This window comes from Mustela nigripes, chromosome 16 (genome assembly GCF_022355385.1).
Source record: "Mustela nigripes isolate SB6536 chromosome 16, MUSNIG.SB6536, whole genome shotgun sequence".
Taxonomy (NCBI): domain Eukaryota; kingdom Metazoa; phylum Chordata; class Mammalia; order Carnivora; family Mustelidae; genus Mustela; species Mustela nigripes.
In genome coordinates, this window is record NC_081572.1 from 42106231 (window position 1) to 42133780 (window position 27550).

The following is a 27550-nucleotide window of genomic DNA, read 5'->3' on the forward strand; positions in this document are numbered from 1 at the left end:
CTGCTGGAAGACTGTGGAAGTAGAACGTGCTGGTGGCTGTCATTATTTCCTTCAGGGATTTTGTTTTCTGGCCTCGGAGTGTCCATAACTCCAATGCCTGTCTCTTGCTCTTACTCTGGAGAGCAGCCATGCATAGTGCACCTCTAAGCACAGATGTGCGTGCTGGGGACCAAAACTGAGCTAACACTTTCAACTCAGGAGGTGCTTGGGAGACATAGGGAAGGGGCATTGGGGCTGCAAGTGACCAAACATGGCAAACTTAAGCAGGTCCTTTCCAGCCAACTTCTTTCTGGAGCCCATGGAGAGGGCTTTTGCTAAAATAGGAGCCAGGTCCCTACCCTAAGCTGCGTTGCCCCTCCTCCTGATAGTCTGGATATTCCCAGAGGCCAGGACGGACTGGAGCCTCACGTTTTAGGAGTTCAGACTCTGATTTTTATTCCAATTTCCTAACCCTTGCTAGCTGGGACGAAGGGGAAGGAGAGAGGTGTTAGGCTTCCTGGGCCTTGTCAACAATACAGTGGTATTGAGGAGGGGTTTGGGAGTGTGTTGGCCTGTAGTACTGGACCTAGCAAAGAGAAAGAAAGGAAGCATTGGGGTAGTAGGTGAGCAGTTGGGTTCCTGGGCTTCCACACCCCTGTGGGCCAGCCACTGGGGTCTCTTACTTCACCTGCCGTCTGTTGCATTGACCTTGTTGGGACAGTGGTCCCTGAAGTATCTGCATGTAACTTGTTTTGGATGAAATGTGGGAGTGATCAGTTGGTGGGTCCATCATGCCTTCTGAAGTTCCCATGGCACTTATTTCCCACCTCCCTTCCCTCCAAGAAAGCACCATCTACCTGGCCATTACTTTTTTTTTTTTTTTTCCAAAACACTGTTTTAATAAGGAAACAACAGAAATAGAAGATTGTTCTCTGGCTGGAGCCCAGACCCCATATAATATACATTACATGTACAAAGTGGCCTGTAGCCAACTCCTGGGTCTCTCTCTGGGTCTCTAACCCCCTGTTCCATGCCAAATTCCTGGGCCCTTGGACCTCAGCTCCTCTCCAGAATATGCCTGCCCGCTCCCCTTATCCTAAAACCCAGTGGCCAGGAAGGGAGACTGTGAGTGGCTGGGGTTGGGGGAGGGACTAATGGGAAAGAAAATGTTTGTAAAGCCAGATCGACATCAGGGGAAGGTCTCCCTCTCACTGGCATGTAGGGCTGCCTGGGAAGCAGTGGGGTGTCCTGCTTTGGTGTGGAGCATGAGTGCCTAGGGAAGCCCAACCTGAGCTTGGGATGGGGTCCCTAAACCCCTTAGGGTCCCTTAGAATTATTGCCTCCAGGAAGCAGAACTGTCCATTCCTAGGGCCTTAGAGAAGGACTAGAGACCTCCCCGAGAGGCTGATGTCAGCGTGCCAGGACTCCCCAGAGGTCACGGTTGACAGCAGATTTGGCCACTGGTGATGGCCCCATGAGGAGCACCCTGGAGCAGTTTCCACCACCATCGAGTTCACCCTGCTGCAGGGTGCCACATGCCAGGCTGGATGGTGGTCAACCTGGAGAGAGGTGCTCTTCCTCTGCTTGTGAATTCCAGGCTAGAGGTCCAGGTCATGAAGAAGGGTCAGGAGAATGCTGGTTCTTGATGCGTGTACTCCAGCTCTGCTCTGCCCAGAGGAAGATGCCGCTTGACTTGAACCCAAGCAAAGGCCCTGTGTGGGCAGTGGTACCAAGAAAATAGGCCCTGGTGGGCATTGCAGGTGGGGAAGGGCACAGCTTCTTGAGGGACTGGTGAAATCTCTTCCCAGATGGTATGTACAGGAAGTGTAGGGACAGCAGGAAGCTGGAAACTCTGCTGCTGGGCTGTGATGCTGGGCTGAGCTGGCCTCTCCAAAGCTGCCCCCACCTAGATGGAGACTTCATATTCTTTCGTCTCCTGCAAAGTAAAGAGACTGCTGGGAGTTGGAAACTTGTATAAGGTTTGCTAGCCCATAATCCGCTTCCCAAGGAAAAGGGGAAGAGTGAGAGGGCTTGGAGGGACTCTCAGGGGTACCCACCCAAGAGAGCATAGAATTAGGGCCTGGATAGGGTGCAAAGAATGGCATGGGTACTTACTCCAATCTCGTAAGTTGGATTGTCAAATGCTGACTCCACAGTAATGCGGTCGTAGGGACGGGGTCGCGTCCGGGGCAGCCGCAGGGGGCTTTTCCCTTGGAGCCTGTGGGACGGAGATGCCTGTGAGTCAAAAATGCTGGGCAGAAGTGAGTTGGGTATGTAGGGCAGGAAGGGAAACCAGACTCACCTAGAGAAGTAGAGGTACACACCTCCCACCAAGAGTGCCATCACCACCAGGGGCAAGAAAATGGCAGCTGCAATGTGGGCGGCATCCAGGGAGCTGGAGGGAGCAGGTGCCTTGGCAACTGAAAACACAGTGGGTGGGATTGGGGCAGAAGTTCCTGTGACCCAGAGCCCATATCTGTCCTCACCTCTGGCCAGGAGAATCCAGGGACCAGCTCCCTGTAGCTAGCTGGGGGCAGTGAAGGGAAATTTTGCTTTGCTGGTCCCAGACCTCTCTCTTTCTCTGCCCTCCCTTCTGGGGGAACCCATGGCCTGGGAGCTGTGAGAGCCAGGGGCAGAGAGACTATTTCCCTGACCCTCAAGGGGGGGGCTCACCATCCAGGCTGCGGCCGCTGTAGAACCCATCCAGAGAGGCTGGAACAAGAGGGGAGGGCCAAGGGCAAAGGTAAGACCAATGGGCCAAACCACTAAGGTAGGGAGTAGACTGATCATGGCAAGGATTTGTCCAAGGAGAGCCCACACTAGCATTGTCTTGTCACCAGGTCAGAAGGATCTTGCAGAGACTGGAGGGACTAAGGGTAACATGAAGGGGGCTGTGGACAGGTCGTTCAACACTTGGCATCTTTGCTAAATTCTCTGCTAGAACAGCCCTGTGGGACGGGCAGGAGTTTTGGCTTTTTTATTTTTTTTTTTTTTTAGGATTTTTAAAATTTATTTGAGAGAGAGAGCATGAGCAGGAGGAGCAGAGGGAAAGGGAGAGGGAATTGTAAGCAGACCTCACACTGAGCTCAGAGCCTGACGCAGGGCATCATCCCACAGCCCTAAGATCACAACCCATGTGAAAACCAAGAGTCAGACACTCAACCGACTGTGCCACCCAGGTGCCCCGGGGCAGACAGGAGTTCTGAGGGTGGCAGAATACTCACCAGCCCTACAGATGGGTGGGGGGTCACTCCAATGGGAAGGGTGCCCGGGCACACACTTGATGCTGGCCTGGCCCTTCAGCACGTAGCCAGGGGCACATGAGAAGTGGACAGTAGCCCCTGCTGGGTGAAGCCGCTTCTCAGGACTGTGGGCACCATTCTCAGGGGTGCTGAGGCCGTGGCATGGCTTGAGCTGTTCCACTGCAAAGCAGGCAGAGCCCAGTGAGGGTGCCAGGTCCCGAGCCCCCAGAGGTGGCATCTTTCCTACGAAATGATTCCCCTCTTCCCCATTCAACACTTACGGAGACACTTGGGGGCCCTGTCGCTCCACTTGGGGCTGCTGGCCTGACGGTCGTGGCACGTGAGGATGGGACTACCAGTCAGTACAAAACCCTGGTCACAGATATACTGCACGGTGGCCCCCACAGGAAATTTGGGGCTAGATACGAGGCGTCGGCTGTGCTCCACATCCCCAGGGTCATGGCAGGAAGTCACTATAGGGAGAGGGTCATGGGGGAAAGTAGCCCAGGTAGAACTCAGCAAAGGCCAGTCCACCCTGGCTTTGCTCCAGGCCAGCCCATTATCTTCTTGTCATATGGCGCTGCTGCCTATTTCTCTGTCCCTGCCATTTGGCTGGGGTGCCTCCCTCCTTTGTCCCCTTCCTACCCACTAGAGTCAACAAACACTGGCTATCTACCAGGAAGGAAATATTTGAAAGGCTTGGCGGTAACCCTTTGAAAAGGTATTGTCCCATATCACAGGGTAGGCAACAGAGGCTACAAGAGGTGGAGGAAATTCAAGGGCACTAGCTGGTAACAGCCGAAGTCAGGTTCAGGATCAAGGAGAGAGGCTAGTGTCTTGCACTGAGGAGGGGACCGTTGGGAACAGGTACTCACCTCTCTGACAGGAAGGCAGGTCCTCGCTCCAGGTTAGGTCCCACTGGCACATAAGGACACTAGATCCTACCACCTGGTAGCCAGGGTAGCACTGGTAAGTGACGACTGTACCATGTACCAGCTCAGGCTGAGACGGGCTCTTCCAGCCATTGGGGATCTCTGGCAGCTCTGGACATGTGTCATTGCGGGGCACCTCTGGGGGACACAGAGGCAGCAAGATATAGGCCCTCAGCGAGCACTGAAATAACTGTGATTACTTTCCCAACTGCGAGGGCACCCCACTTCCTGCCGGTTCGGCCTGGGCCTCACCTGGCCTGGACAGGCATAGCAACGCATTCCTTCCTGCCCAGGGGCCCCTCCTGGCCTGTCCCCGACATCATTCGGTTTCTGAGCTTCGTGGGTTATCATTTTGGCTTTGGCTTTACTTTAAAAAGCACATTGGCCGGTTCCCCGGTCCCGAGATGGGGGCTGGGGAGGGTGGGGAAATTGTCACTTCTGTTCAAGATGGTCAGAAGGTAGAAACAAACCCCTTTCCTTAGTTTGTCACATTTGTGACAAAGGTCTTCCTGCTGTCTACCCAAATCTCTTCAGTGGAAGGCTCCCTATCACAGGGCCCCGAGGGACGATGCAGAATTAGACTAGCTTCCTTCAGGGGCTGGGATGCCTGGAGCTTTTCCCAGCTTTCCCTTGTCGGATAAGAGAACCAAGGCTCATTGCCCTGGTCTCTCCAACTTGCAGTTTAGGATCCATATTCGGGCCTCCCCTCTCCCCTGACTCCCCCAAGGACAACAAGCTCACCAAAGAAGTGGATGACAAAGCCCTGTTGGTAGCCCAGCACCGAGGCCCCGGGGTCTGACTGGAACTGTATGGTGACGTCGGCCATGGAGGTAAAGAGCTTGAAGTGGCCACGGGGCCCTGAGTACTGGCCCAGGACCCGGGCCGTCAGGTCGTCCCCATCATAGAAGGTAAGCACGTCACCAGGGCCTATGCGCAGCCTGTGGAGGAGGACTGTCAGGGAGGGTTGGCCTGGGGACTCCAGGTTGGGCTGGGGCCACAGATGGCCCCAGAGCCCAGGAGCTGGCTCGGCCTCACCCAGCGGGCACTCACACTCGGACGTCCAGCAGGACGCGCTTGTCCTCCTCCACGTGCACACCCCAGATGCAGTCTTGCCCGCGGCTATAAGGCTCCGGCCAGTTGGGGGAGAGCACCACACCAGCTGAGTCTGTGATCTCCCCACTGCACACAGCTGGAAGGCAGGGGAGGCCCCAGAGGTGTGTCCCTTCTGCATTCACCACCCCCCCGCCCCCTGTGCTATGTTCTCGGGCTGCCACCTGCCCACAAGAGTGCTGACCCATGGCCAGGAGCCCCCACCTCCTCCTTGCGTTGGGGGTGAGCTTGAATCTCACAAGTCACAGGGCCCCTATGGCCCCGGGCTCTGCCGTTGGCTCTGGTCCCCCACCTTGCTTCCTGCCCCCAGGGCAGGCCCATCCACAGGTACCTACTGACCTCGGCAGGCTGGCTCTGTCTCGTTCCACTGCGGGTCGTGGGGGTCAATGCACTCGATGATGATAGAGCCCTGCTCCAGAGTGTAGCCAGGGTCACAGCTGAACTCCACGGTGGTGCCCACAGGGTAAGAGGGGGCGCTGCTGCTGAAGTTGCCGTATTTGACAAAAGGTTCATAGCAGTGGCCCTGCTGGAAGGCTACAAACCACGGACCGGCACAGCTTAGCCTCAGCCAGGCCAAATGGGGGGTGGGGGGAGCAGGTGTCCTTCTGTCTCCCGCCCCAAGGTCTTTATCTTCCCGACCACAGTCCTAGGCTTGCAGCAGAGAAAGGATGCCCAGAGCACCATACCCTATCATGTGCAGGAGACAGGCTTGATCACCGTTGTATTCCTAGCACCTAGTTTTGTGCTCCATACACACGAGGCACTCAATAAATGGTTTTTAAATTAATTAATGCATGCATGCAGGAGCGATTCTAGAATATCTCTTGCAGCAATTGTCCTTCTCTATAGGTTAGGGCCTTTTTTGCTCTTCAAACTCTAAAGGATTCATTCTCTCGGACTAGAGGGCCTGGGTCCAGGTGAGGGTCTCCTGCAAGAATGGGGTGAGAATCCCTAAGGACTCGGGGAGGGGCACCTAAGTGCTAGGTGAGCAGGGGCTGAGTTGGAAGGAATGATGATGGAATGGAGGCAGGGGCGTGGTGTGAGAGGAGAGGACCTAGGAGCCCTAGGAGAGGCCTAGGCTCCAGCCCTTCAGCCCTGCGGGCCCCCTGCAGGCTCACCCTCATAGCGCAGGGCCATGCCGGCAGCTGCCCCGCTGCTGTCAGTGCTGAGCTCCACGAAGAAGTGCCGGCCGGAACTGAGCAGTCCCTCGATGGGCAGGTACTCTACCTCGTAGGAGTCATACACTGGAGGGGCCTCCACGTTGTCTCCATTGCGGATGATGAGTCTGGGTCAGGAGAGCAGGAGGGGCACGGCTGGTCCCACTGTCCCGGCTGGGGTGTGGCCCGGACTTCTGTTCTGTCCCCACAGCAGGAATGCTGACCGGCCTGGTGCTCCCAACCCCCCACAGCTCCCCTCACCTGTCGTCATCCTCTGCCAGGGAAACCTTCTCAAAGTGTAAGTGCAGCCTCTGGCCTTCTGGGGCCTCAAGCAGCCAGTGGCAGGTGAGATTGTTGCTGTAGTTGCCCGGGAAGCCCGGGGAGACAATACGGCCAGTGGTGGCATTGCGGGTCACTCCACCGCAGGCGGCTGTGAGACAGGGCCAGGACTGTGGGCTGGATTCTGGATGGCCTACCAGACCTGCCAGCCCACCCCGGCTCTTGTGCCCTCTGCACCTTTGTGGTTCTGGAGGTCCATCCTTGGCCTCCATGACCCTTCAGCCCGAGACAGCCTGGTTTCTAGAATCCTAACCTTCCACACCTCTGGGATTATTCATGTGCAGCTCCATGGACAGTGGTAGATCTAGCCATGTGGCCCTGGGGAAGTCACTTTCCCTCTCCGCTGACTCCCCTGGGACACCTTCCCTCTCTCCCTCCAGGAAGCCCTTTAAAGGCCTTCACACCGGGGCTCCAACCTTCTTGGATATATCTGCCTCTTCTATCTCATGCCACTTTCCTGCAACTAGTTATTGCTTGGATATGTCCCTTCATTAGGACCCCCTCGGGCAGGGGCGAGGTCTTTTCAGGCCAGGAAGAGTTGGTATTCAGTGTCTGTTGAATAAAATGAGTGAATGGGGGTAAAGAAGAGGGCAGGACCCGCTCTGGCCTGACAAACATCTGGTATCCCTACCATCTACCTCCAGATGTTGCGCCCTCAGCGGACACTGCTGGCCAGAACCTGGCCTTATCTACTTTCAGAGATAGCCTCACTATCACCATTGTTTCTGGGCTGACCCCTCTGGCCTGGGACTGTCCTTTTTCAAGGGGAAGCTGAGTAGCCCACCCAGCCCCATCACCGAAGACTTCTGGGTTATGTGGCCACAAGTAATTGAGTGGGGCCAGAGAAGGGGTTTCAAAGGCAAGAGGAGTCCAGGAAGCACTTTCCTCTCCTGGGCACTCAGCTCTGGACCCTGCCTGCTCTGAGACCAGGCTGTCCTGGCCAAGACACAGCACCCTTGTCTCTAGATATTTAAGATGGCAGAATATTTTAACTTAATAAAGTTCTTGGGGAGGGGCTTGTGGTGAGTTTCTTTTCCACTTCCCTGCAGAGAGGGCAAGACCCATCTTTCTGCCTGGGCTCAGAACAGAACTGCCCCGCGAATGTGATCATGCCCACCTTCACTTGAATTTGTCTGTGGTTCCCCCAGGTCATCCAAGCTCAAGGTGGCCTTTAAGCCCTTTACGAAGCTGGCCTTCTGACTCGGCTTCAGCCCCATCCCGCATGCGCTCTTCAGGCGCACCTTGTCATGTCCTCACTGTAGCATGCTTTGTGCTTTCCACACCTTTGCATGTTCCGTCCCAAGAATCCACTCCACTTCCCTGAGCTAACATTCTTGTCCTTCCATGCTTTCTCCCTGGGAAGCTCTCTTTGCCTTCTTCTTCATTTTGGAGCAGCTCTCCCTCCCTTGGATCCCGACCATGCCCTGAATTCACCCCATCCCAGTACGGTTTGCACAGAATCTGCTGCATGCTGGTTTCCCCACTGGCCAGAGAGTTGCCAGAGAGCAGAGACCACATCTGGCTTCTTCACCTCTGCTTGTTCCCGGCACCCAGGAAGAGTTTATAAAATGACATAAAGGAGGCGCCTGGGTGGCTCAGTGGGTTAAAGCCTCTGCCTTCAGCTCTGGTCATGATCCCAGGGTCCTGGGATCAAGCCCCAGATGGGGTTCTCTGCTCGGCAGGGAACCTGCTTCCCCCTCTCTCTCTGCCTGCCTCTCTGCCTCCTACTTGTGATCTCTGTCTGTCAAATAAATAAAATCTTTTTGAAAAATAAAATGACATAAGGTTTAAGAACCTGAGCTATTAAAAAAGAAAGAGAAGAGAAAAGATGTCCAAGCACCACCCCCCTTACTCCTCTGCCTTTTACACTGCTGATTAAATGCTCCATCTTCCTTCTGCCAAGAAGCCCCTCTCCCTTGGCAACAACCTCAGAATTATTCATTGTCCAGGTCCAGAACCTGGGAGAAAGTCTCCTTTCACTTGTCCTGCTTTGCTCGACAGTGTCTCTGGGACCTCTTCCCTCCTCTCTATTCCCAAAGTCACTGTCAAGTTTAGAGCCTCTTGCCTGCCTGGCCTCCTGGCCTCTGGATACCACCTAGCTGGCTCTCCTGCGGAATTGTTCTGAGCTCCTCCCTGTCTGATTTCTGAGCCCCAAACACTGCCTCACCTTGTTGCCTCTGTGCTAAGTGCCTGTACTCTTGTCTATTCACACAATTAATATGTGTAATTTGCATAATATGTGTCCATATTTTAATGGTCAAACCTTCAGGGGTACCTGGGGGGTTTAGTCGGTTAAGTGTCTGCCTTCGGGTCAGGTGGTGATCCCAGGGTCCTGAGACTGAGCCCCATATCAGGCCTCCTTGCTCAGTGGGAAGCCTGCTTCTCCCACTCCCTCTGCCTGCCGCTCCCCCTGCCTGTGCTTGCTCTTGCTCTCTCTCTCTCTCTGTCAAATAAATAAATCTTAAAAAAAAAGTCAAGCTTTCAACGTCAATTCCCCCAAGATGCCTCCCAAATACCCATCCAAGAACCATTGCTTCCTCCCTGCCCACATCATTGGTGTTTTTTTATGATTCTTCATTGGTGTTTTTTACTGCCTGCTTTGGAAATTGGTGATCCATGTGCTTCCTTCTTCTTCCATTTCCCAGAATTGTGGACCCTTTGAGGGCATGGTTTCCATTTAATTCAGTTCTGTATACCCGTAGTGCCTGGATATAGGAAGTGCTCAATATAGGGTTTGGATAAATGCTACAGAGGTATGTGACCATTTTCTGGCTTCCTTTCAGAGAGTAAATGAAGATTCCAGACAGCAATGTAGAGCAGGGATAAGCACCACCTCCCCTTACTCCTCTGTTTAGCCCTGAGTCCCCTGGAGCCACTTACCAATGCAGACAGGCTCCTGGAAATCCCAGAAGGGCTGGGTGGCATTGAGACAGGTGAGAAGCCTGGCACCCTTCAGCTGGTAGCCAGTGGCACAGCGGAAGCGGGCGCTACCTCCTGGGTGGAGGCTGGTGACGGTCACGGCTCCATAAGCAGGACGCCGGGGAAAGTGGCAGCTCAGGAGGTAGGCTGCAGAGAGAAATTGGGTGACATTGTGTGTGTGTGTGTGTGTGTGTGTGTGTGTGTGTGTTTGTGCGCGCGTGTGCACTAAGGGGCTGAGTCATAGTCAGGACAAAAGAGGTCTGCCACAGCCTGCCTGGAGGTGTCACTCGGGACCGGAAGAAGCATCGGGAATTCCAGGAAAGACTCTGGTCCCCACCCCAGAAGGGGCCAGAGATATTTCCAGCATCCTGGGCTGGTGAGTGGAGCAAGCGCAGAGCTGGAAGTTAAGAGGCTTGAGTCCTGGTCCAAGCTTCCTGACGCTTTTGGCCAGTTTTTCAGCCTTTCTGTGTCCCAGTTTCCCACTTGTTAAATGAGGTTCAAAATGCCAGGCTACCTACAGGGTTATTAAGAGAATAAAGGGGATAGGATTTTATTCAGCTTTGGCGTCCCTGGAATCCAGCTGAGAGCACATCTTTAAGAAAGGTTTATTGAATGACTTCTAGATGGGAAAGCACTTGAAACAGTAAGTCTATCCTCATGTAAAGTATTGATGCTATTTTTCCTGTAGGGGACGGATATGAATTACAGCTAGAACGACGGAAGTCAGACAGTAAAAGCTTTCCCAGTGTTCACTGGCAAGGACTGTGGACTCCTTTTAAAAACAGGATGGGGCAAGGGTGGGGAGGCAGGGCACGCCTGCCTTGAAAGTTGGGGGAAAGACAAGTTGCCTGGGAAAGCTTGGTAACTTTTGGAATTGTGATACCAAGTATGACCGAATGGTGGCAGCAAATCCTACAAGACAACCTGGCAAGTCCCAGACCGGTGCCAAGCCAGGGAGATAGCTAAAAATGAGGGTTAGGGCTTGTGTCCCACAGGGGGAAAGAAGGCTGGAGGAGGTCAAGGAGAGAGGCCGAGTGAAGGCGTGGGCTACAGAGTCTGAAAACCCGTGGGGGTAGTAAGAGGGATAGGGATTGTCTAGACTGAGGATCTTGGGGTGGAGGGGCCCGCCCTTACTGATGGCACTAGGTGGATGGAAAGAGGTCCAGGCAGTTCTAGAGGTCCTCGGCTAGCCTCCGTGTGGTTTGTGTAAATAGACAAAGGGGAAGCCTCTGGGCAGAACAGGATCCAGAAATGAGTTCCATGATTTTTACCCATCCTGGCTCTATAGTCACTGGGCTTAGGAAAAGGGAAAGGATGATTCTTATTCTTCCCTCTCTCATAGCCAATGAGTGGTTCTTTGTGATTGACAGGGATGAAAGGGTAACGTTTAGGGAGTGGGTTCTGGGGTCTGACTGCCTGGGTTTAAAGAATACAAGCTCCCTTACTTGCTGTGCCACCTTGGGCAAGTTACCTAACTTCTCTGTGCCTCCATTTCCCTGTTTAGCACCCCCTCCCCTTCCAGTACTGCATCCAGACTTGTTACATGAGAGGTTAACTGAGAGGACATATGCATAATTCCTGGCACAGAACAAATACCAAATGTCCCAGCCCGCTGTTATTGTTCGGAATCTCAATTAACAAAAGCACCTCACATCTGCAGGCACCTTCCAGCTTCTAAAATGCCTTCACACTTCTACAGTATGCTTGGGAGGAAGGAAGGCAAAGTATGGATTATTAACACATTTCCCAATAAGGAAAACTGAGGTTCAGAGAGACTGGGGGAATTGCCCTGATCACATAGCCAGTAAGTGGTGGAGAAGGCATTTGAAGCTCCTGGCTCTAGAGCTTTCCATCTCCCGTCTCCCACCTGCTTCCCCTGGTGAAGTAAAAACCAGGGCTCAGGATTCTGAGGAACCCATGAGTGATAGACAAGATTGCCCTGGGTAGTTGGTGAGGGTAACCCCTCACAATGACCTGAGGAGAGACCCCTGGCCAGAATGGGATGCAGAGAAGAGTGTGGGGCACTCCCAACCAGAGTGCAGGGAGTGGGGGGTGATACCCAGACAGCTCCCGGTCATGAGTCAGATGTCCTTATATCTTCCCTGTGGGTCCTTATCGCAACCCTGGAAAGAGCGGTCTCCCATTTCACAAATTAGGAAACTGGGCTGGGAAGAGGTGAGAGCAGGAGGCTGGGGGCAGATGAGGAAGCCCCCAGACTCCATAGTGGCCACTTCCCAGGAGGAGCTTCCTCCTGTTGCCATGACTACCGTTCCCAGGGAGCCTGGATGACGGCAATCTGTTGAGCTATTTTCTCCCGGCGTCTGTTTCTGGGGCCAAGTCCAGTGCCAGGAATGCTCAGGAGGGAGGAGGGGATGCCTGGCAGGGCCCTCTGCTTCCTCACCCTGCCTGGGGCTGTGGGAGGGGAGTCGGAGCCTGATTCTACAGATGAAGCCCTTGTGGGGGCCCTTCCTTGTTATCTCCAACATTATCTTGGATAGCTCCGGCAGTGCTGTGGGTACTAGTCCCCTCGCCCCCTCTTCTGGCACCCTCTTTCTCCAGCCCAGGGAGACACGCGTGTGAGCACATGCTCCTCCTGTTCCCATCTCTGGGATCAGGGCTAATTACAGCCTATAATTAGGGGAATTACACTCATTAAGGAAAGAGCTGATCATTGACAAAAACTGGGCCGAGGAGGGAGGGCTTCTGGGAGCTGAGCAGAAGGCAGGACTGGGCCAGCTCTCCCAGCCCCTCCTTGGGGTCTGTACCCTTTGCCGGGCCTCCAGCTCACTGTCTTTCAGCCACCTTTGTCTGGCCCAACAGAGAGAATGTCCGGGGTTTTGTGCAAAGGAATTTGCGGCAAGAGAGGTTACCATGCCGTGAAATTATGCCCGCTGCTGGGGAGGATTGATGAGCCATTAGGGAGGCTGGCCGGGCCGCCTAGATGCTCACCCTTGTCTCAGCTGGCCCCCTGCCTCTGCCAAGCCCTGCTGGCCATTCCTGATGCCAGCACCAGACTGCTCTCCCAGTTTGGGCGGAGAGGCTAGCGAGGGGTGAGTGCATCTTAGATGGGTTCTAAGCATTTCCCTCTCCAGCGCCCCGTCCTCCTCCCCCTCGGGGCTGTGGACCCAGCAGGGCTGCAGAATCGGTCCCTGACAACCAGGGCAATGCCATAATCGCTCACACCAATTATTTCCCCATTAGCACTCCCCAGTCTGAACTGGTGAGTTACCCTGTCAAGAAGACTTTGCCTGGGGGAAGGGGTATCAGGAGAGATGCTGATGGGAAAGGGGCAGAGGCAAGCCCCTTTTCCTCCCCTTCCCATCCTGCCAGTTCTTTAACCCTTGTTTCTGGTTCCTTCATGGAACACGCTAAGTTCATGGAACGGGCTAAGTGCTAAGCATTTGCCATGAACCCTTTTGTTTAATACTCCTTGTGACTTTATGGAATAGGCATGTTGGTCACATGTACAGCAGAGGAAAGGAAGGGTTAGAGAGGTCAAATGACCTGTCCAAGGTCGACAGCCAATGGGAAGAGGATTTAGACACAGATCTGCCCATCTCTTGAGTCTGTGATTTTTCCCATTTTATCTGGCCACTCCCCTCTTTCCAGAGGTTTTCTGAGCTGACTGGGGCATGAGCCAGGTCTAGAGTGGATGAGGTGGTTCAGGAAAGCCACGTTGGTTGCTAAGAACCTCCAGAAGGTCACATCAAGCCCCTTTGACCTTGACCCCCTTGCATTTGGGAGGTAGGCCTTCTATTGTTATTGCCTATTTCAGTGTCTACCTCCTCTAGAGATTCTGAACTCCTTGAGGTCAAGGAATGCCTCAAGGCCCTCAAAGATCCTTGACATTGTCATTGTCCAGCACAGCCTGGCGAAGAGCAAAGAGCGGATAGCTAGGAAGAGTTTACCGAATGAATAAGTGAGTGAATGAGTAAGTGGAAATGGGCCCCCTGGGACTACAGGGTTCTGTGTCAGGCCCCCTTCACAACCAGATTTCTACAAGGTAGTAGGTGGCAGAGGGAAGGTTCTGGAAGTGTCAGGTGTGCAATAATCACCTTTAGTTGTACAGAGCGTCACAGGGCACCTGCGCCTGTCCCGCTGACTCCCCACACCCATACCTATAATGGCACCAGAGATCCCCAGGAGGACACCCAGTCTGGGCTGGTTCTTCCCCCAGCTGCCCAGGCCTACCTTGGTAGTGGAAATGGAAGGTGCCAGGCCCAGCAGGTGGTGGGAGGCTCTGGAACCTCAGTGCTGCTTGGTGGGTGGGGCTACGGATGACTTGCCCCCTCAGTAGGAAAGACTGGTTGGCCAGGGGCAGTGGGTCAGGCCCCCCCAGGCCCTCCACAGTCACCGTCTCCCCCTCTCGGAGGCTGATGTTCTGGACCTGTCATGGGATAAACAGTGCAAAGCGGAGCAGTCAGCCTTCTTCCTGCTGACAGAGCCCTGCTGCCCACAGACTCCTAGGGGCCCCAGACACAGCCAATCCTCAGCGCCACTTGGCCACTGGAGCCCCCAGGCCCTGAGCTGGGCACTTGAGCGCAGGAGGGGCTCATTTCACCTTCCCGATAACCCTGGGAGAGGGGATCTGAAGTTCATATCCAAGGTCACACAGGGATGATTAGCAGAACTGGAATTTGTAGGCTTGTCTTTCTGTCTCCAAAACTTTTCAGTGACACTAGAACACCAGCTGCTTCCCGTCCCTTCACTTCTCAGGGCTCAGTTTTCCCATCTGCAAAGTGGGGACGGAGTAGGTGTGTTGAACTAGAGGGTGTCCAAGGGCCTGACCAGCCCTTTGAGGTCTTTTTTTTTTTTTTTTTTAAAGATTTTATTTATTTGACAGAGAGAGAGAGATCACAAGTAGGCAGAGAGGTAGGCCAGGGTGGGGGTGGAAGAAGGCTCCCTGCTGAGCAGGGAGCCCGATGCCACCGCTGGGCTCCATCCCAGGATCCTGGGATCATGACCTGAGCCGAAGGCAGAGGCTTTAACCCACTGAGCCACCCAGGTGCCCCTTTGTGAGGTCTTTTAAGCATCAGACCCATGTACTCACTTTCCCTGGATGCCCCCTGTTGGATGTCTCCCAGGCACCCCACCCCCAGCCTGCCTCACACTGAGCTACCCTCTTCCTTCTCCCCTCCACCCGCCGCCCTGTTCCCCTCCACCAGCAGCTTCCCTCTCCATCCATCCCATGCCCAAGTTTGAAACTGACATCTTGCCTCCTCCCTTATTCCCCACAGCCAATCAGTCATTCCCTCCGATCTATTGGACCCAGATCTTTTTATTATTCTTCATCCCTCCTGCCACTCCCAGCTCCTGGCTACTTTGGTTCACTTGGAGCCCCAGCAGTCTCCCAGCCGGCCTCCCTGCCTCCAGGGCTTCACCACTCCTCCCTCCTCATCAGTACTTTCGGAACTGCAGCCCGTGAATAGCCCCAACCTGTGGCCAGCCATCGGAACAGAGTGCTTCCTTGATGAAATCTTTTGGTGGCGCTCCACAAAGCCCCCACTACCTGGCCCTCAAGGCCCTGCCCAGCTTGGCTTCAGCTGACCTGATTGCTCAGCCAGCCTCTCTTGCACACACTGCAGCCTTCCCTCCCCTCCACTCCCCTGGGTATTTGCGTATGCAAGGAATACCCTCTCCTCCTGCCCTCCAGGTGAAGCTGGTCATTCTTTCCCATCTCAGGACCCTCACCCTCTGCCTACCAAGCCTGGCCAATCAATTCTTTTGCCTCAAGCCCTCCCTACTTGTCCTCTCTGCATTTCTCCATTAAAGCCCAGGGCAAAAAAATAAAAATAAAAATAAAAATAAAAATAAAGCCCAGGGCAAGATCTGGGGTCACAACACCCTCTTCAGTGGTGAGTTGCAAAAAAGACGCAGTTGCAATCAAGATGGAGACAGTGAATGTGTGGACCCCCTGGAAGTACATTCTTCGCCCGATTCCTGTGGGCTGAGGAGTGCAAGGATGGATGCTGAGCTCAGGCAGATCGGAGGAGAGAGCCGAGCTCTGGACCCCTGAGACTCTAGGTGCTGACAATGCAGACAACTGAGGTGCCCTGGGGACTTCTCTGCCTGCCCGGGAGAAAAGACCCTGTGGGTCTTTGGGGCCCCAAAGACAGCTCATGGCAGGGCAGCAGTGTTGGCTCTCTACAAGGAGCTTCCCTTCCAGGGGACATTCTGGGGGAGGCTGCCTGACCATCTGCCGGGGACATTCCTCGGGGAATTCCTGCCGCCCGGCAGAGGCTGGATGAGGTCCCTTCAAACTTGGAGATTCTATGATTCTAGAGTTGGGCAAACAAGACTCACACACGTGGAATCTGTAATTATTGAGAGATGCTAGGCAGCATATAATTCTGCCTTAAGTGGCACTGAATGCATGCGGCAGGGATCCTCTGGTGGGGGGGAGGGGTTGCAGGCTCGAGGAGAGTGTAGAGCAGGTGGATCTCAGAGGGCCTTGGGGGGCTGGACCTGGGGGGAGGAGGGGAAGGGAGGGAGGACATCCCTGCAGGGAAATCACTAAAGAAACAAAAGCAGAGAAGCAGAGATGAGTTTAGCCTTGTGTCTCATTGCTGTAAACATCCTTTGACCTAGAGCTTCCAGCTCTCGACCCTGCCACTCCCCACCAGTAGTGAAAACATGGCAAAAACAATTAGTATTCATGGAGCACCTGTCAGGTGCCAAGCCTTGTTCTGTTCACAGGCATGATTTCCTTGCCCCCACACTTCTATAAGGCTCGTGGTGAAATCCCCACAAGTCAACAGAGGCTCAGAGAGGCTAAGGAACTTGCAAAAGGTCGCCAAGGTGTTGAGTAGAAGAATCTTGCCTTGTTGGAGGCAACCCCTTCCCTCCCAAACTCCTGCCACAGTCACCTGCAGACAGACATCCAGATGTCCAGATGCTTGTTCCCAGGCCCCAGGCCCATCAGCTTTAGCGCTGGCGTTTGGGCCAGACTGAGCTTTTTCCAAGATGTTAAGATATATGTTTCTATCAGCTATCCTAGCTATCCTTCCACACAACACCCCTCCCCCCATCACCCAGAACCCTGTAAGGCTGGGAAAACTGGGAGCTGAGGCTTATGGCCCCCTCCAGCCAGCCTGGCTTCCAGCCCAGCCATGGTGAGGGCTACCTCAAGACCATGGGATGGAATGGACTTGGACTACCCCGGGGCTCACTTCCTGAAGGCCTCCTGTTCTCAGCTAGAGGCTGTCTGAGTGGCTCTGCTCCCCTCGGTTCCGAGCACCCACTTCCAGGCCTGCCGCAGTGGCTGCAATGTAATTTGTCACTTTTTCGAGGGCCAAGCCTGACAGGGGCCAGACAGGGCTGAGTGTTGGACAAGGAGGGTGATGGAGTCTTGATGCAATTTGCAGGCATCGGAAGAGCTTGGGAGACAGATTGAAATGTCAGCTCTGCTCACAAGGGCCTTCTTCTCACACCCCCTAGCCTGTGACAAGGGGTGAGGAGGAGGGAGCTGGGGGCTGGGTAGGGGGAAGGAGCAGAGGGAGGTGAGGACAATTCTGACAGGACCTAGGGCTGTCTTGCACTGCCTGGCTTCCTGCTGCCCCTGAAGTCAGTACAAGGAAGGACGTGGGGTGGGGGGAGGGGACACCACTCCTTCCTAAACTCCCAGGAGGCAGGGAGGATTTAGGTTGCCCTCTGCTGGCCCCCCCAGATCATCAGGCTTGACTGGCTTGTCTGTCCCCATTGAAGCCACCAGTCAGGTTTCCAGAACATGCCCTAATGGTGTGACTCATAGGTGGGACAGTGCCACAATTCCCCCCAGTAAAAACCCTGCACAGGCCAAGGACAAGCTCAAGGGTGACTCTGGTGTGTGAGCCCCTCCCCCAGAAGATGGCCACAGGCCCTGCTCCCCTACGTTCTTCTGGTCACCAGCACCCACGTGTGTACTCTGACACAAGCCCGGTTGCACACATGCAGCTCCCTCAAACACATGGCAGGGCACACGTGTGCCCTCGTTCCCATGTGCTCCCCCACATACAAGCCCCTCCTCACATGTGCATGCTCCACAAAATCCATGTGCTCCCCCAACTCTACGTGCTCCCCCACACCCACGTGCTCCCCCACTCCCCACAGCAGGAGAGGCACAACTTTTCCCAGGAGACCCTTTGTCGTTTCAAAGCTTTCACACCCTTTATCCTTTCCTGTATCACAAAATCTCAAGGAGGGAATCCGAGCAGATTTTATTTACTTCTGCTCTATAGACAAGGGCACCTCGCAATCAGAAAAGTGCAGAGTTCCTCTTTGTGTCATACCATACACCCAAAGCAAAGCCAGGATTCTGGACTGGGACCCCCGATTCCTGGCCTAGGGCTTTGTCTTCATGCATAGCCTCCTAGGCCCTTCCCCAGACTGGAAGAATTCCAGGTGGGCGTCTTACAGGCACAGGCAGGGAGGAGCTGAGGAAAGGGATGCACCCCCATGCACCCCCTGTTCGGCTTAACCATGCCTGGGCCAATCTCCTAGGCCAGGGGAAGAACAGGGGCTCTTGAGTCCTGAAATAGCTTCCAGCTCTATCACTGACTAGCTGAAAGGTCCTTGGGGGAAGTTACATGACCTTCCTGAACCCCAGTTTTCATGTGTGGAACGGGATGGTTGTACCTACTTGATAAGGTTGTAAGGATTAAGTGAGATCCCACCTGTAAGGGGCTGAGCACTGCCGAGGGGTCCTCTTCCCCTTTTTGGGGGGGATCTGGGCTCTACCTTGGTGAGACTAATGCTTTTGATGTGATGGTAGCTGGCCGTCAACCCACCACAGCCCCAGCTCTTCTAGGGCTCTGCCTCCGGGATACTGTCCATGGGAGCCACCCTCTCTCTGGACCAGGTTCTACAGCTGCTAGGAAAAGGAAGCAGGGTCAAGAGCTTGAAAGACCACGGCCCGGTTGGCCTAGAAGGGGGCTTCCTGAACCCAGGAGAGGGAACATGCTCAGATGGACTGGCTGGGAGCACCTTTCAGCATCATCTGATTCATCTTCTTTTACAGAGAAGCAAACAGTTCCAGGGAAGGCTGGGGGCTTTGCTGGTCACCAAGGGATGGGCTGCCGAGGCTGGAACCCCAGTCCCACATGACAGCCTCTGTGCCTGTCCACAAACCCTTATGGGACAGAGTCTGCTTTAGGGATGGGGAGAGGGGTCTAAATGCATGGGGCCAAACCTGCCTGCACCTCCCTAATTCCTCTCAGACGAGCCTTCCAGAAGCTGGAAAAGAGGAGGTTGCCCAGAAATCTCACCCCATGGACCCACCACCCTATTGGTGTCCCTATCAGGCCTGGTCCTGGAGTTCTGGCTATCAAAGTGGCAGCTGGCCTGGCGTGGAAGAGCTATGTTCCAATGGGGCCACCTGGGGCACAAGGGTGGGGATAATGGGCAGCTGTGCCCAGGCTCCAGATGGTACAGAGAGCAGTCAAGCCAAGATGGAGACTGGCAGTGAGAAGGCTCTTGAAATGCCAAGTGCAATGAGATGCACATGCCAGGCCCATTTGAAAGGCCTGGAGCCCTCAGGGGAGACCGGCTGCCTGGAGAAGGGATGGCATCCACACGGGCCCAGGGTCTGGTGTCCAGCCATCCTGAAGGGACTTCTCAAGAGAGCCTAGCGCAGTGCCTGACCCCAGCTGAAAGAGGTAAACCTCCTCTGTTTACGGAGGACCTGAGGTGGCCTCCTCCCTCTGGGCAGCTCAGACCCCCGGCCACAGTGCACAGATCAGTGCAGCGGCCTGAAGGGAGGTGGGGGCAGGGGATAAAGCAGGTTATGAGGGGCTGGAGTCCAAGACATGGAGAGCATGGGAGTTTGGAGTTCTGGAAGCCCTGAGCCTGTTCCTCATGAAAAGAGGCCCCAGACTTTATCCAGAGCTATGGTCACATGGCAGGGGCCCAGCATGGTGTCAGGGATGTGAGCTGTGGGTCCTTCACATGCTTCTCTCCTCCCATGGTTTCTCCCACCCACCCCTGCCTGGATTCCATCCCTTCCACCTGCCCTGAACCGTACCTGTGAACTCGAGGAGAGGCAGGCCAGGGCTCACCCACATTGGAGGGAAGCCACAAGTCTTTCCCCAAGTCTGAAGAGGCCACGGGCACCTTCTCAGTCTTCCAGCCACCTCACCCATTCCATTCCCCACTGCCCAGGGAGACCAGCACTGTTTTCAGGCCTAGCCTCTGGCAGGAGGGCGATCTGGAAGCACCTAAGTTCACCTCTTGCTCGCATGCAATGAAAGTCACCTGTCCCATGCAGTCCTGGGAACCATCAACAGCCAGACCACCTTAGCCATGGCTTCCTGATCCTGGTGTGTCAGCTGACCTCTCCTCTGTCAGGTCCCAGAGCGGCTATCACGGCCTCCGGAAGGCCTTCTCTGACCCTCCAGGCTGAAAAGTGTGCCGTATCCCTGCATTCCTGCCATGCTCCTGCTTCCCACTCCATCCCAATGGTGCCGAGCCTTCTCCGGTCAGTGCTTCCGATTTCCATCTCCCCCAGGAACTGTGTCCAGCGCCCCCTCACACAGCCTGCCACGTGATAATTTCTCCACTTATGTTTGTAGAGCAAAGTCATTCATCAAACAAAAAAATGTGAGTTAATGGCTCACTGAGTGACCTTAGGGATTGCCTTTCCTTGCTGGCCTCAGTTTCCCCAACTCTCCATTGGTACCGGTCTGCAGGATCAGTAATTAATTCTTCTGGTCCCCAGGAGATCTGGGTGGTGTGGCTGGGAGGCCCAGGAGGAGCAGAGGTTCCAGATCTGGCCCCCGAAGGAGATGAACCGTAACCTTTGCTTCAGCACTGGCTGATGCTGTCCCTTCTCCCCCTCCCCACCCCCCGGACCTTCCTGCCATGGTCTCAGACTCTTAATTCTGGCCATCAGGGCCAACTGGATCCCTCAAGGACTCTGCCCCACGGTGGTGGGTTGGAGGGCGGTGCCAGCGTCTGGCTGCCACATTTGCAGACCGCCATCCTGGGCTGTGACAGGTCTTCATCTCAGGGTTGCCTGGTAACAGCTTTTGCATTCTGATGGGAAAAAAAAAAATGTGGCAGCCCCAGACGACAACAGACATAGGGCTTATGGTGGGGGGCAAGCAGGGTGGGGCTCATGCCCGGGGCCAGGGCTGGAGCCCACAGAGCCAGCATCTTGCCCCTTTGTGGAGAGGACCTAGACCGGGCCCAGCCTGGCTCAGGGGGCTTCAGTGGGAATGGCAGCCTTGGGGGGCAGGTGATGCCAGCTCAGGCTGGCAGGAGGGCCCTCAGCCTGGCATCTGCCCCTTCCCACCCCCTTCCCCACACCTGCAGCTGGTGCCTTCTACCCGGTGAGCCACAGCCGGTGCCACCTCTCATTAGGTGATGATTTTACATTAATTACCTTAATTAAGCGGCACTGAGTGCTAATGGCTTGGGGGGGGGTGGCGGAGGCTCCTAATTACCCTCCCTGTCAGCCCAGAGCGAGGGGCCCAGAGCTTGGCAGAGCAGGAGCAAACAGTCACAGAGAGAAGGGGAGGGGCCCACTGGTGGGGGGAGAGGGTTCCCCTTCCTCTGGTCCTGACTCAGAGACCTGCCCTTGACATCCCCAGGACAGGCGTAGCTGGCTCCAGGCTCAGATCCAGGGGTTTAGGGATGGGTGGGGAGCATAGGGACGGGTAGGGAGCAGGCTGAGAGCTAGGAGCGGCCAGCACTGCCCTGTTTCCCAGACTCCTCCTCTGCCCTCTTCCCTCTGTTCTCAGTCACTTGCCTGATACTCTCAGCTGGGCCAAATGCCCGCCTCTACCTCCATTCTCTTTCCATACTCAGGCCACTGTTACCTCTTTCCTTCCTTCCTCCAACCATCTGTGCATTCATTCAGCCAGTCCACGGAGACCCCATTCTGGGCCCCCACTCAGGGTACTCCTCAAGGAGCCCACAGTCTGGCTGGGGATGTGGCCAGCTATTAACAGACTCATAGGATGGGGCATCAGGAGATAAGTCCCTGAGAAAGTGACACCGAGAGTGAGTCCCAGAAAGGGATAAGAGGAATACACTTCTGGGCAGAGGGACCAGCATGTATCATTGGGGCTTGTGGGGAAAGCAACCTTGGCCCATCCAGCTAGCTGGTCAATGCAAAGGGTCAGGGAGACAATGAGGGAGGGAGTGGTTGGACATGGGCTGGAGGGACTGGCCTCCATTCAGAGGCCTCTGGGGAGGTGTGGAGGGGAGGACTGTCTTCATATGGGAAAATGACTGCAGTGGAGGGGCGCCTGGCTGGCTCAGTCTATAGAACATGCGACTCTTGATCTTGCGGTCATGAGTTCAAGTGCCACGTTGGGCGGAAGAGCTTACTTATATAATTAAAAAAAAAAAAAGATAATAAAAGAAAAGTGACTACAGTGGAGGGGGAAGACAGTGGGGGCAGGCAAGAGTGGGGTGACCAGTGAGGCAGCCACTGCTTCACCTGGGGGAGGGATGATGGAGGCTGGACCACATGGTGGTGGTGGGATGGACGGGAGAAGCCGGCAGATCTGAGTTTTGGGGAACGTCATGATAGAATGGAGACACCAGTTGATGGGACTCAGGGAAGAGGAAGAAAGAGGGGCCAAGCTGGCCTCCAGGCGCCATCCATATTGCATGGTGGCAGCCCTGCTCCCTGTTTCTGAAGGGTTGGGGTGTCCATCTCTGAGGTCAGGAGTGGTGTTTGGCAAGCAGGTTTAGGGGAGCAAAAGGGAAGAGTTAGCTTTGAGGCTCGTGGAGGTGGAAGAGCCTATGGGACATCCAGGAGGACCGGCAGGCTCAGGGTTGAGGAGCAAGAGAGAGTCTTAATCCCAAGGGAAGGATGAGATGGCCCAGGGAGGCAGCGGGAAGGAAGCTGGGGCTGTGGGTCTGACTTGCCCACCAGATGGTTCTCTCTGATGGTGTGCCATGTCTATCTTCCCCAGCTCTGCACCCCAGGAGCCAGCACTGGGCCTGGCCCAGAGGAGCTGCTCAGGGAGTATTTGCTGAAGGAATGAGTGAGTGCGTAAGTCAGTCAATGAGGCCCCCTGGCTCTTTCAGGCCCAACCATGGAGCCCTACATTCATGCTCCCCCAACCACATAAATTCAGACCCTCACACACTCCTCTGCTCATCCAAGAGTTGAGCCCCTCCTTAAACTCTCCTGAGCTCCTGATGAAGCCCTTGGGAACAGAAGCTCTTCCCTCTCTAGAGCACAGGGCAGAAGCTGACCAAGTTTTAGGCCCAGCCCCAGCTCTAGGCCAACCATGCCGCTGAGCAACCTCACCTCGGCCAGTGGCCAGCACGTTTCTGGAAAAATAACACACTAGTCCCAGCTTTGTCCCGGTGGGAGCCAGGTTGCTTACCTTGATTTCTACACCGTAGCCGGGGTAGACGGAAATGTAGTAGAAACAGTCCAGGCCGACATCTGTAGGTGAGCTGGGGGCCGTGGGGGAGTCCAGAGAGCCCTCCGGGCCTGAGAAATTCCAGCTACAAGGGCCTGGGAGGCAGGAGGAAACACAAGGCTAAGCCCAGCTCTGAGGGTGTTGGTTCAACTAAAACTGACCATTGTGTGTGTGTGTGTGTGTATGGTGAAGCCCAGCTCTTGGGGCACCTATTTCCCTGTTGAAAGAAGGGGACCACCTTTGAGCACCTACTAGGTGCAATTTTATCTCAGTTATCACAGTGGCTCAATGAGGTAGGTCTTATCACCGTTTTACAGATGAGTCTCAGCGAAGTTCAGCAAAATTCCTAGGGTCTGTTGTCATTCCTTCAGATCCGGATTAGAACCCAGGCCATCTGGTTCCCATCCACTTGCCTACTGCAGGCTGGCCCTTGGTGCCAAAGGGCAAGGCAGGCTGGCATAGTGACAGGGGCAGGGGACTACAGGGGCCCCGCCGTTCCCCCATACCCATTTCCAGATCTCTAAGCCAGCGGGGAGCTGACCTGGTGGCTGGACGGTGGTGATGGTGGTGGTGACAATGGTGGTGGTGGTCTCCTCATCGTCCCCTGAAGCCGTGGAGGTCGTGATGGCTCCCTCCACCCCAAGCCCCAGGGTCTGGGACTTGACCTCTGGAGCCCATGGTCTGCCCATATCTCCAGGACCCTCTTGGGTCGGGGTCCAGGCTCTGCTGGGGGGTGTAGTATTAGGCCTTTCCCCGGAACCCAGGCTGGGTACGGGAGGTAGGGGAGCTGTGATATGATGTACGGGGGGCTCAGACTCCCGGCTCCAGGGTCTTTCTCTGGCCTGGGGGTGAGTGGGAGCTGCAGCCATGGCCGGAGTGGGGCTGGTGAAGACAGGGCGGCTGTCCTGGTTGGTCAGGCGGGGAAGGGGACTCGGGGTGAACGGTGTTGGTGGGTCAGGCTGGAAAGGCAGTGCTGGCCTCAGCCCCTCCTCGCCACCCTCCAGCCCTTCTTGTAAGAATTCCTCGAGCAGTGGGTGGTGGTTGAGCAGCTTCAGTGTAGGGGCTGTTGTGACGAAGTGGACGCCTCGTTCTGGCTGCTCAGGTGTGGGGGCCACAGTCAGCTCCCCGTCTGTCTCCTCGATGCCTGGGGCCTGCCCGTCCCCCGTGGTTGGGGTCTCTGAGGAGAGTCCTGAAATAATAACGCATGATCAGAGATTCTCCCCCTCCCCCACAGGGAGGGGCACCACAGCCCATCCAAATCGTAGGAGACACTATGATTTGTTGAGATCCTACGATCTGTTGAGAACCAGGAGCTCTAGAATCCAAGACCGGGGAATGAGATGATATCATCTATTTCCAGGATGTCTCATGAGATATCCTTTCTCCTCCAACACCAGAGGTAGACAGACGTTACTGATTTATCTCGCCATGAGTTCCTGCTCTTCTCAGATTTGGCCTCAGAATCCTTCTCAACACAACACTCTGGGCAGCCATGCTTGCCACCTTAGACTGACATGAGAGAGAAATATTTGCCACACCTAATCGGGGTCTCATTTAATAGATGAAGAGACAGGCCAAAGAAAGGAAGTGGCTTCAACCAGTGAGTTGAAGCCCTGAGGTAAGACCCTTACCAAGAAGGCCAGGCCCCACCACAGTGACTTTTCTGCTGAGATTATAGGTCATTCAAGTTCATTTTCTATTCTCAGTGAAGCTGCTGGTCATTAGTCTCAGGAAATGTTTCATATATTTGGGGTTTTGTTTCATTTTCAATTTTTTCCCTTCATTTTATTTATTTATTTGAGAGAGAGAGTGGGAATACCGGTGGCGTGAGGGGAAGAAGGAGAATCAGACTCCCTGCCAAGGAGGAAGCCTGATGTGGGACTCAACCCCGGGACTCCAGGATCATGACCGGAGCCGAAGGCAGATACTTAACTGATTAAGCCATCCAGGAGCCCTGGGGTTTTGTTTTAGATTCCCTCATGGGTACACGACATCTTTGTTAGGGTCCCATTATGTCCTATTTCTCTCACTTCTCAGTCATTTATCTTTTTTTATTTTTAAATCCTTTTAGAACAGTGATGTGAATAGAGGGGGGAAGAGACAAGCTCTAGAGTAAAGCCTGTGTGGCTTCAAATCCCAAATCCATTCCACTTCCGGGTTGTGTGACCTCAAGCAAATAACCTAAACTCTCTGAAACTTCGTCTACTCATCTGTAAACCAGGGTTTCATTTTTAGGATTAACTGAGGATTAACTGATATTACTTTTCCTCATTTGACACATCTTTCTGAATTCCCATTATCTTTCTTTCTCCGCCCTCCCCCCATTATCTTTCCTGTGTTACTAGCCAAAGCAGGGATAGAATAGTTAGTCCTAATCCATGGCAGACACTGTTAACCAATTTTGGGTATTTCTTGCTGAGCCACATGGGACTTCAGAATCCTTCTCAACACAATTATCCAAGCAGCCACTACCAGTCAATTAGATAGGCTCTGGAAGATGAAACTTAGTTGCTCTTGCTGGTTCGAGGTACAGATTGCTCTGCCATTAATTATTTTGACTTTTACAACCCCATATCTGGACAGATGATGCCTATTCTGCTTGTGGCCCACTAGGCTCTCCAGCTCCTCATCTGCCGGGAAAAGGTCAATGGATGCTGGCTCCAGATTCAGCTCCTGTAGAATTTTGCCTGCCTGAGAAGGCTGGGAGGGGATTCTGATCCTAACAGCTCTCAAAATGGCTGCATGAGCACTTGACGGGAGACACAGCCAGGGCGTTAACAGTTTGCAAGAAGAAGGTTGGTTACTCTGAATGTCTGATGGTGGGGCTGTCATTTCACAGACTCACACACACCCCATGGATTGGCAGGCACAAGGAAGTGGCAGATGGCCTACATTCTGTTCAGGAGTCCATAGCAGCTCTGATGTGTCAGACAAAGGGGAGGAGGGAAGAGATGGGGTGGGAGAGGTGGGTGGAGGTCAGAGGGCTGGCTCTCCATTGCTTTGGGTCAGAGGGGTCTTGATGCCCCAAAGCACCAAGAAAACAGGACCAATTGCATCTCCTGAGATGCCCAGCAAAGCAGCCCATCTGTGCCTTGGCATTCTGTGCCAGTCACCAACAACACAGCGCCCAGGCAGGCTCATACCCTCTGGAGCACATGATCTCCCAGTGGCCCTGCGTCATTCATTTGAGTCATCAATAGAGGGTCTGAGCAGTGGCTATGACATGCCAGGACATGGTTCCTCTCTTTGCCCACCTCCCAGATGTCACACGGTCTTTGCCAGGTGAATAGAGACTGATCTTAGCCTAGTACAAGGAAGAGGAGCCTTTCTCATCGCATAGACTGAAGACCAAGTGTCTCTTTCCAGGATTGCCCCCTAAGAGATGTGGCCTGTGGCTCCCAGGGTAGGTACCTGTGGGATTCTTCCCTTGGGGAGGGAGGGCAAGGAGATCCTCTGCCTCAGGAAGACAGCGCAGCGGGCAGAGCTCCTCCCGCTGGCTGCCAGGTGGGTGCTGGGCAATGGAGCAGAGCTAATGGGCACCTCCCATGTCACTGTCAATTGCACTGACTGTGTTATCTGGGGGGACTGAGCTCTTGGTTAAATGGGATCGAGATAGCATATCAAAGGAGCAAATTGATTCCGTAATCAGCTGCCACTTGGTCCCGGAGGGTGCTACCCACTGTCAGAGAGGTAAGATAATCTCCAGAAGACAAGCCATTTCTGGGGACAGGGCATCTCCGGATATCTTGGGTGATTCTGATGGAAGTTTGAGGCCCTGTGACCTGCCCTCCCTGCCACCAGGCTCCCTAGGTTCTCCGCTGGCGCTGAGTTCAAAGGTACAGAGATTGACAGAGAGGGAGCATGTGATGTTGGGCATAGTGAAAGGGATGGCAGGGACCCACATGCTCAGTCAGGCTGTTCTCAGATCTTGTATTATATCATTGACATTGCAACTCTGGAGATGGGAATTACAAAGAACCTGAAGCCCAGATAGGTGGGGTAAGGACTCGTTGGGTCATACAGTGGTGGAGCTGGGGTTTGAACCTTTGCTTAGTCTTCCCAGGATACTAGCCTGTCTCACAGGAGGAGAGAGGAGCTGTCCAGTAGAGAACCCCCCTAGCCAGCCTGAGTGACTAAGGCTCAGAGAGAGAATAGACTTGTCCAAGGTCTCATGCAATCTGGAAGTAGAGCTGGGATCAGAATTTCTAGTATCTGGACCCTGAGTTGAGCCTGACCTGGTCCGGACTCTCAGGAAGCCTCCTGGCTGGGACCCAGAGAGCACCCACCCAGTGCCCAAACCACATCTGAGTCTGGACCCCAAATCAGAAACCCTTAACACTGGTTTCTCTGGGCAGGGGCAGGGGCAGGGGCAGGGGCAGGCACCCCTGTGTTCAAATGTCAGCCCAGGAAAGCTGCCTCTCAGAGCTTTTGAGGCTACAGGGACTCAAAAGGGCAGGCAGCACCCCCCACCATTGGGGCAACATTGAGGCAGGCCTGGGGTGAGGAGAGGACAG

At 54.6% G+C, this 27550-nt stretch overlaps 1 protein-coding gene across 4 annotated transcripts in view; it reads right to left on the bottom strand.

The window, feature by feature from the left end:
- Window positions 1–862: 862 nt before the first annotated feature.
- SEZ6 (seizure related 6 homolog) overlaps window positions 863–27550 on the bottom strand; it is a 44653-nt gene continuing 17965 nt past the window's right edge. Inside the window, exons 2-17 of one of the 4 annotated variants that reach the window (XM_059379358.1) lie at window positions 23578–24225; window positions 22998–23131; window positions 13870–14065; window positions 9640–9825; window positions 6682–6850; window positions 6382–6548; window positions 5603–5797; window positions 5204–5342; window positions 4895–5091; window positions 4097–4291; window positions 3503–3694; window positions 3204–3401; window positions 2653–2691; window positions 2282–2399; window positions 2095–2197; window positions 863–1915 (exon numbers count right to left, since the gene is read on the bottom strand). In XM_059379358.1, the coding sequence (XP_059235341.1) occupies window positions 1886–1915; window positions 2095–2197; window positions 2282–2399; window positions 2653–2691; window positions 3204–3401; window positions 3503–3694; window positions 4097–4291; window positions 4895–5091; window positions 5204–5342; window positions 5603–5797; window positions 6382–6548; window positions 6682–6850; window positions 9640–9825; window positions 13870–14065; window positions 22998–23131; window positions 23578–24225 (2906 nt within the window). In that variant the 3' untranslated portion in view covers window positions 863–1885. Of the gene's footprint in view, window positions 1932–2094; window positions 2198–2281; window positions 2400–2652; window positions 2692–3203; window positions 3402–3502; window positions 3695–4096; window positions 4292–4894; window positions 5092–5203; window positions 5343–5602; window positions 5798–6381; window positions 6549–6681; window positions 6851–9639; window positions 9826–13869; window positions 14066–22997; window positions 23132–23577; window positions 24226–27550 lie in introns of all 4 variants that reach the window. The other 3 variants (XM_059379357.1, XM_059379361.1, XM_059379359.1) reach the window with 3 other exon arrangements.